This window comes from Erithacus rubecula (assembly GCF_903797595.1).
Source record: "Erithacus rubecula genome assembly, chromosome: 2".
NCBI lineage: Eukaryota > Metazoa > Chordata > Aves > Passeriformes > Muscicapidae > Erithacus > Erithacus rubecula.
Window position 1 is genome coordinate 22,593,529 of NC_136685.1, and position 9,114 is coordinate 22,602,642.

Below are 9,114 nucleotides of genomic sequence, written 5' to 3' on the forward strand. Positions count from 1 at the left end.
TGTCAGGGAGCTACAGAGGGGAGCTGAGATCACAGGAATAGGTTTCATTCTGGAAACCTTTTGATTCAGGCGCCAAGGCAAACCAACAAAAAGGCTCTTCTTTCTCAGGCAGGAAGAAAGGTCGGTAGTAATTACCTTTCAGGGAGGTTTGCATGTAATAGACCTTTAGTAAACCTGTGAAACTGAGTAAGTGGATGCTACCCATCTTAAAAGAATTGAAGAAATGGTTGATTTGTAGGAAAGAAAATCAGATGAGTGAAAAATGCTAACAGCTGGGATTGGAACAGAGAAGGCATGGAACAGGATTGGTTATCAAATCCTCTTTGCTGGAAGTTTCTAAAAGTAGAAGTGTCTGGTGAGTGTAAGGGGAACTGATAGAACTTAGGTGTGGAAACAATTACCAGGGAGCCTCCCAGCCACACACTGGAATGGCACTGCTGCTGAGAGGTGATGCTGGCAGCACTGCAGTGGAGAGGCAAGGAATTCAGAGGAGAGACGAGACAGAGCCAGGTGGCTGTGGCAGGGGCCATGCCCTGGGCAATCCCTCACCTGTGTGGCTGGTTTGAGGAATCCCAGCTATGGGACACCAGCGCCGGGGGCCTTGCCTGTCCCTAACCCTGCAGCTCACCTCCTGAAGCACAAATGTTCATGGCTGCCATTAATTTTTCTTTTTCTGTCTTAGAGGTTGTTACAAATGTTGATCAAAGTTTCCTTCTTTGAGTTAATGACCTGAGAAATCATAAAACACGCCAAGTTTGGAATTAGTGTGGGAGTAATTCACTGACTAAAAAAAAAGGTTTGGTGAGTTGACCTTCAATAGCACACTGTTATTTTGTGATCTACATTTAGATTTTTTTCCACTTAAAACGAATCACTGTGCATCCAGTTTCACAAATTCCAATAAACATTTTGAAACACTCTATAAATACAATTCATCCTTGTCTTGTAAATTTCTCTGAACTAGACCATCACAAGGAGAGTGGTTTCCCTAGCAACCAGTATATTACAAAGTCTTAAAAAATAATAATAAAAGAGAGAGAGAATCCAAAAAGATAACTAGAGGAGCAAAAAACCCCAAAAAACCCCATGAAAAACATCTAAGACTGAACCTATTTGATGAACACGTGACACCTCCCATTCTGAGGTATGGTGAAGTTTTTATTGCCACTTATTTTGTAAAATTGTCCTCCCAGACTCATCTCAATGAAAGGTTTATTTCTCCCTTTGATGGATAAAGGAACCAGTCTTGAAATGTGGCTCCATCTATCGTACATGACATCCTGAGCTCTTCCTTGCAGAGGTGGCAGCAGGGGTGTGTGTCAGTGCCTGCCTCTGCAGGAAGAGTGCTGAAACCCCCTGAAATCCCCTGAAACCAGAGAGCAGCAGAGACCAGTCATGCAGCAAAGGCATGCAGACGTCAAAGGAATCTTTGCCAAAGGTGTCTGAGCCACTAAGTTTAGGCAAGAAAATTGCTATTTGGCACCCTTGTTTTTTTTAAGAAATGTAAAGAACTGATGGCTCCTGCTGAAATACAGCTTGTGGCAGTGGTCAGCAAAGAGGGTGATGTATGGAATGGATGCTGAAGGGTTCTTTACAATCTGCAATGAAAGAAATGAAAACTGCATAGAAAAAGCAGCAAGGCACCTTAAATATATGAAACTGGATTCAGCCCTGCAGACAAAGCCTTAGAGCAATTTGTATTTTGGACATGATATGGCAGTGTGCATATGCAAGTCAGAAGACCAAATGTATGCTGGGCTGCATCAGAAGAAATGTGGCCACAGGTTGAGGAGGAGGGTTCTCCCCATTCTCACAAGATCCCATGTGAAGTCCTGCATCCAGCTCTATACAACACGTGTGCAAGGCTGGTGCAGTGCAGGGACTTAGGTGTGAAGAGGGACTGCCTGGAGAAGCTGGAAGAGTGCAGAAGGTTGCACAGGAGAGCTGATCCTTGAGATCATCCATTGCACCTTCCACAGTCCCACAGGCTGGGACAAGCTGTGTATCCAGGAGGGCAGAAATGCTACCAAACCAGAATGGCAGCGAGGCAGTCTCTAAGAGCTGATAGCTTTTATTAGATCTGAAACACTGGGGGGAAACACGACTGTTAAATAAACAGTATTTAGTGTGTTAAATGAACAGGTATGAAAGCCCCTTCTGGGGCCTGCAAGGGGAGCTAAAGCGAGACCCGTTGTGGTAGCATTTCCACATCTGCGTTGCCACAGGGGTGGAGAATTGGACCCATTGCCAGAGGAGGGGCGAGCAGGGACGTTTGAACCCAGTCACCGCAATGGGTACAGGTTAAAACCCAGGTCGTTGTCGCAGTAGTCGAGACAGAGTCCGTGTCCTCCGTGTCCTCCGCTTCCCCCCGGCGGCGGCAGGAGCTGTGGGCGAGGCTGCGCCCCGCTCGCCATGGCGCAGGGCCCGCCCTGAGGCGCGGCGCGGGGCGGCAGAGCGGGGCGGCTGCCGCTGTAGGTCAGAGGGGGTTTCTCCCCGCAGGATCCATCCCCCAAAGGGCTCGCGTCAGAGCCGAAGGGGTCCCGGCCGCCCTTTGTCCCGGGCAGGGTGTGCTGGGCGCTGGGGGCCCCGCGGAGGGACCGGCTTCGGCCCCAGCCCGCTGCCTCTCCGGAGGGACCGTCCTGCCCGGCTGGCCTCGGGCATGGAAGCTGCCCACAGCAGCTGCTCGGTCTCGGCTCCGGCCAGCTCTTGCTTAAATGTCCTCTGAAATTAGCAGGTGGCATGCGAGCCTCCGGGTGGGAGAGAAGCAAAGGCTCCTGTGTCGGCATTGCACCTGCCAGAGACTTGGGAAAACAAGGCATGGGTTAGTGAAGCAAGGTGGGGTAGAGCCCCTCTCCTCTGGGAGCTGCTTACAAAGGCGCTCAACTAACGCCGTGGTTGGCGTCCCTTCCAACCCTGACCGTTCTGTGATTCTGTGAACTCAAGTAACAGAAGAGATAGCACAGCAGAGCCTCCCTCACCATTGGGGAGTGCCCATGGCCTGTAGGGGCAACCTAAACAAGATTCCCAGCTCTTGGCTCTCAGTTGGTTTCACCAGTTTTTGCCCAAAGCCTGTTTTACACCAAAAGAGTTGTTCAGACCTTGCTTTCACAGCCCTTAGGGTCCACTGCCAGCATATACTGAAGAAGGACCTAAACATGAAATTGTGCTAATATATTTGACCACACAGATTTTTTTTCCTATGGAGATAGGAAAATCTAAGTATGTTTGGTTTTGGTTGGTTTTTTTTTTTTTTTTGTTTTGTTTTTTTTTTTTTTTTTTTTTTTTTGTTTTTTTTTTGGTTTTGTTTGGGTTTTTTTTTTTTTGTTTTTTTTTTTTTTTTTTATGGGATCAACACACAAGAATTATTCTTCTGGGTCTTCTGTTTAATTGCCCCAATTATTGGATTATAATTATGCAAGCATTAATTCCTTTCAGAACACTAATTTCTGATGAGTGCTTGCAGGTGTCTCTTCTTTGCAATTCTGCTTTTTCATCCATTTAATTATAGTGGTTTTGCAGACTGCTGGAGCACCAAAGCTCCTTTTAGTTGTTCTCCACTCATCATGAGAAAATACTTCCAACAATCTGGTGTAGGACCCAGCCCATCTTCAGCTACAGACCTGCCATAGAAATACTATCCTGTATATCACTTACTCTATTTTGGGCTCTATTTTTTCTAAAGTTCTCCTCCCTGGTCTCTTGTGAGCACATTAAAATTGAACCTTTTCAGAATACATTTTGCAGATTGAACATGTTAAATTGGAATATTTTCGGAATATATTTTTGCAGATTGGGCAACACAGGTTCTGTGTGACAATCAGGCTCCTGAGTTAAGTTGTATCATAGCCAGTTTGGCAAACCTTGAATATGATGGGTTATTCCCAAGGAAAATCTGCTGGAGTACCATGAACTGGAAAGCCAATGAGGATAAATGGTGTAAGTCTGACTGTACAGAGTCATAACAGCCAAAGAGCAGGCTCTGCTATTAGACATTTGTGACATCTTGAGTCTGTTTCTACTCCCACATAACTGAAAGTGAAAGCCTCAGGAAGATGTTTTAGAAAGGGAAAGATGTCTACAGGAAACTTAAACAAGTAGGCTGATCAGTAGACTCAGTTATAAAAGAAAGAAAGCCACATGGCTCAGTCATATTTCCTAGGTGGAAACTATTGCAGTATCTCAGTGTTCACGGAGACAGAACTAAACCAGTGATAGGAAAAGAATCGTTGCTGTATTTGTTAGACAGTTAGAGAGATTAGCTGCTTTTTCTTATACTTTTGTTCCCAGGCACTTGTGTCAAGAGGTTCTGGGTTTTAGTGTTCTCCTGAGTATTTCCAGTAGAAATAGCTGCAGCTTCTAAATTCACATTCTATTCTAATGGATTTAACTTCCTGTGTGCACATTTTATCTGCTTCTTGGGTTCCCAAATCCCCTTCTCCATGTAATCCACTTAAGAAATGTGTCCCCACCCAGAGCAATTATCCCATCTGTCTCTGGCTGAATGGATTACTGTCCCTAACACTAGGTTGGGGGAATGCACCACCCCTAACATATCAAAAGACAAACTGCATCTGAATACTGGTGATGATAATTGAGTGTAACACAGACTTTGCAATGCAGGTCATTGGGATTCCCTCCTCCAGCAGTCACAGAGATCTTCAGAGATGCTTTCGTAAGTGTTTCCACACCCCTCAAAGCTGACGTTTTAACTGAATGCTTCAGAAAGTCCTTCTAAGCACTCTTCTGCTTTCAAACCAGGCAAACTAGGTACTAGTTATGCACCTTCCCCTTTTTAACCTTGCTGAAACTCAAGGAGAGCAAGCAGGGGTGGAGGATGTCTTGCCTTTCTCTGGAGTGCCAAGAAATAGGGCAAGAGGCAATGGGCAGAAACTCATGGACAGAAAGTTCCACATGAACGGTGATGAAACTTACCCTGCCTGACAGCAACTTTTCTTTCCTGCTTTGTTTACCAGTGTAGATGCAATCTGCTGCCACCAGGCACAAATTTGCTCTGGAGAGTGCTAAGGAGAGCAGGATGCTCAGGACAGCCCTGGTCCTTCTTGGCCTGATCATGGGCATGCAGAATGTGGAGATATAAATCCTGCTCCCACCCAGACCCAAAGCCCAGATAGCCTCCACCATGCATTGAACTACAGATTGCTTGACCAAAATTTCATTGACCAATAGTAAGAGTTACCTCAATCTCCTGGACTCTTTTTAGTCTTAGAGAAGGTGGAGAAAAAGCTGACTTTGCTTTTTGGATTGATCTTCTTGCTTCTGCTTCTAGTTTTGTTTCTGGACGTGGGTGGTCATGAGCTCCTTTGGACTTCAGAAAGTAATTATGGCATGTTAAAGATAGAAGCAACCTTGTTAATAATCTTAAGGGAGTAGAATTTATAGCACAGGACAAAATCACATATTATGGCCTAATTTAGTGTTTTGTATTTAATGAGATTAGTTACTGTGAGCTCAAATAATAAACATATCCCAGATGAAGTGGGATGAGGTAGAAACTCTCTGAAATCATAAAATCAGTGTACCACATTTATTTGTAGAAGACAGTCCCCCAGTAGAGCTCCAGCTGAAGCTAAGAGGTCTTCTGCAGCTTGGCTACAGTCCCTGTAGTCATTTTAATTCTTCTCACAGTTTAGACATGTTTATCTGATCATTAATTTCCATTAGCTTCAACGGAGAATTAATTTTGTTTAGTAAGTGAAAGAATAGAAAGCAGGAAAGTGGTTATGTTATGAACTAGGACTACAGCTTCCAGAAACACTGGCCATTATTTAAACACTTGCATATACTGTGATCCAGATATAAGTTACAAATAATACATAGATGGCATTTTCCATAGAGAGTGCCTTGGGTACAACCATTTCCTGCTCCAAGATTGCCTCATGATTATGTGTATTGCCTTGGAGAAGGGGAAGAGATAACATGTTATTTCTGACTTCTGAGGATTTGTTGGCTCCTATGTACCTGAGGCAAAACACTTCAAAATCAACAAGTTTTCACAGAAGCCTAAATAAAAAATACACTGTGCTGTAAAATCATAGTAGCATAGGCTCATTTAGGCTGGAAGGGTCCTCTGGCTCAACCTCCTGCTCAGGCAGGACTAACTTCAAAGTTAGATCAGGTTGCTTGGCACCTTGTGAAATTTTTTTCTCCTTACAGTCATTTCACCTTTCATATTCAATAGCCCCATTTGTTGGAACAAAACAAAAAAAAGAAAAAATTGCTGAACAAACCACCAATCTTTAAATTAACTTGCATAAAGTTAGGTAATTTTATACCAACCTGGAAAAATATGAATTGGCCTTCATGCCTCCAGAAGTTGGTAACTGGGTAGCCACCATGGCCTCGGCAGGAAAGGAGTCGCAGTGGTCCATTGCAGTTTGGACAGCATTTCCCTGGAACAAGGATAGAGGGAAACATTTCCTACACAACACTGGTTAGATAAATCCCATAAGATACAATGGCTCATTGGTGGCATTGGTGCTCAGAAATGACACTGAGAGAAACTGTGTCAAAAACTTCCAAACATTAGCAAAAATTAATATAAACAAACTAATCATTGCCTTTATTCTGTCCATTTTTAAATATAACTTTCAAAAATTATTTCTCTTACAATGTTATTACAATTTAACAATTTGTTATCATGGCCAGTTTTAGTTTTTCTCTTGTCAGTGTTTGGAATGCCATATGTGTTTTAGAAAGCATTGTTCTGGCCTCAGTGAGCACCTGAGTAGCACCTTTCTTTAGCTGAAATGTACATCAGTTCCAGAAATCAGTATGTGCTAGCTCTACTGAGCAATCACAATTGTTTGGAATGGTCTTGTTAAAAATGTGTGTGCAGCTCATGTTCTCTATTTGCATTGTCTGGCTCCAGTGACGTGACTGTGGGGCCTATTTTTCCAGTCATCACAGTTTATGAGCAAGATTTGCCTCCTCCTGAGTTACTCTTGGGGCAGTGCAATAATGCAGCCAACACTCAGGTGGGCAGGAACAGCAGGCCAGGGAGCTGCCTGCACTGCACTGCTTCCTCAGTACCCTCACTCGTGCGCCTGAGAAGGCTGGGAACCAACCCCCTAGCCAGCAGAAATAGAGATTAAAAAATTATTAGGAAAAAAAAAAACAAACAAGCAGATGATTACACCCCAACAATAAGAGGTGTAAAATGCACAGTTCCAAATCAAGAGTTGCATTGGAAGATAAGGAATGGCAGAAAGAAAGTCTGAGCAATCCAAAGGGTATCCTGTACTTTGATTTTTCCTATGTTGTGTTCACCTATGAAGTGCCATACAATGAACTGCCAGGTTTGTACTCACGCTGTTGTTTTTGCCTGGCTTTATCACATATGGCTGGTCTCAGGTAGATCTTCCTCCCATCCAAGGTAGAGCAGTCATTACCACAAACCACCACCCCAAGGCAGGACTTCTTTAAGATGCGAGAGTTGTGGTTGTTGGTGTTTCTCATTGCCCAGCTGCTGTGGTGCCTCTGAGCATTTTCATCCTCTGAGCTATAGATATGTTTTACATAGGAATCTGGCCATTCTTGAAACCAGTCTGTCTGGCTCACATACTGTGGAAAGAGCAAAGCGAGCCACATTTTAGGCTGGGGAGGGGAAGAGCTTATCCAGGAGCTGAGCAGAGTTGGACCCCTGCTGGGTTTCCTCTAGCCTAGGTGACACTAGCACCCTGGCAGGTGATGCTGGTTGTCAGGAGGGAGCAGTAGATGGTTTTGAGGGAAAAGTTCTTGTAAGGGATGCAAAACCTTAGTAGAAATTTCCTTTAAATTGCTAATCCCAGGACTGAGAGCCATGACAGCAGTAAGAACATGAACCAAGAAGAGAAAAACACCCGTGCTCCCCTGGTAGCCACTGGACAGTGTAGGGAAGGGTGTCAGTGAAGCCTCCAGACTGAAATGCAGGTGGAAGTGACCTTGGGCTGAAGGGCAGAGAAGGGAACATCCTGGAAGATGGAGGCTTTGGGCAAACAGCACTGTCATAGTAGGGAGGAGGCTGGGATCCAGTAAGAAGGCAGAGCTGGGAGACGAAAGGCAGAGCTGGATGCTGAAGGACTGCAGCAGGAGGAATCTGGCAGAAATGTGCAGAGCTGAGGGGCAGGGAGGTGACATTGTGTGCAGGGTGTGTGGGCTTTCAGTGGAGAGCATGGTTGAAACTTTTAGCTAAGAGAACTAGAAAAGGACAGAGGGAGGGGAAGATCACTGTTGTGCCTCTCAGCAAACATCTGCACGCATGAAGCAACGTTTCCCTAGGTGCTAGTGAAAAGACTTGCTTCCATATGGGAAGACAGCTCTGGAGCTGGAGCCCAATCTTCAGGGAGATTGAGCACTCACAGTTGCAAGGCAGTTGTGGCTGCTGTGCTCCTTTCTCAAAAAGCATTACCCAGGGCAAAAAGCAAGTCCTGGGCAGCCCTAATTAAGTGGCCACAGCAGGAGGTATCTTTATTCCTCTGCTTTCTCTGCACCTAATCCACCAGTGAAAACAATGCTTTTGCAACATGACATTTTTCATGCATCAACAGCTCTTTCAGTAATACATTTAAGGAGAAATGCATGGAAATACTAATATTTTCTCAGTATTTTCTAGCAAAACCCTCCCCTATACATCAAGGTGACAAAGAGAATAAAGGCAATGTGTCATAGATGACTGAGAAAACATTTAAGATTAGTGGTGGAGATTACTAAATCAATTTCTAAGACACATACCTGGGGAAGTTTGATATCATTGATATCCCAACTCATCATTTCTCCATGTTGAGAAGCAGAGTCCTCCTGCTCCATAACAGAATCATCTGCACCTTTCAGCATTTTTGAATTCCTTCCCAAAGTTAGCAAGGAAGTCAGTCCTGGCTGCTTTTGAAGTCGCCTGGCTGTCAGCAGTCTCAAGCAGTTTACAACCAGGAAGCTGTTTCCTGAAGCTAAATGATAGAGAGGCTGCTCATTAAAGATAAAAATCAGTGTTCTTCTGCCAGAAAAACTTGTTCCATTAAAAGTTTTGCAAGCTAGCAAGGCAATGGAAAATATAGCTTAGAGATAGCCTGTGATGTTACAGAGACATCATTAGCAGCAAGCAAATCGTGCTTGTGGCAT

At 44.4% G+C, this 9,114-nt stretch overlaps 1 protein-coding gene across 1 annotated transcript; it reads right to left on the minus strand.

Annotated features, from left to right (window-relative positions):
- Positions 1-2,282: 2,282 nt before the first annotated feature.
- On the minus strand, positions 2,283-8,832 carry GCM1 (glial cells missing transcription factor 1; the record flags this gene model as incomplete). The annotated part of the gene is made up of 5 exons (XM_079298255.1): positions 2,283-2,801; positions 5,198-5,326; positions 6,298-6,410; positions 7,329-7,581; positions 8,731-8,832. 5 exons carry the CDS (start codon positions 8,830-8,832, stop codon positions 2,283-2,285), a joined length of 1,116 nt encoding a protein of 371 aa, XP_079154381.1.
- Positions 8,833-9,114: the final 282 nt, after the last annotated feature.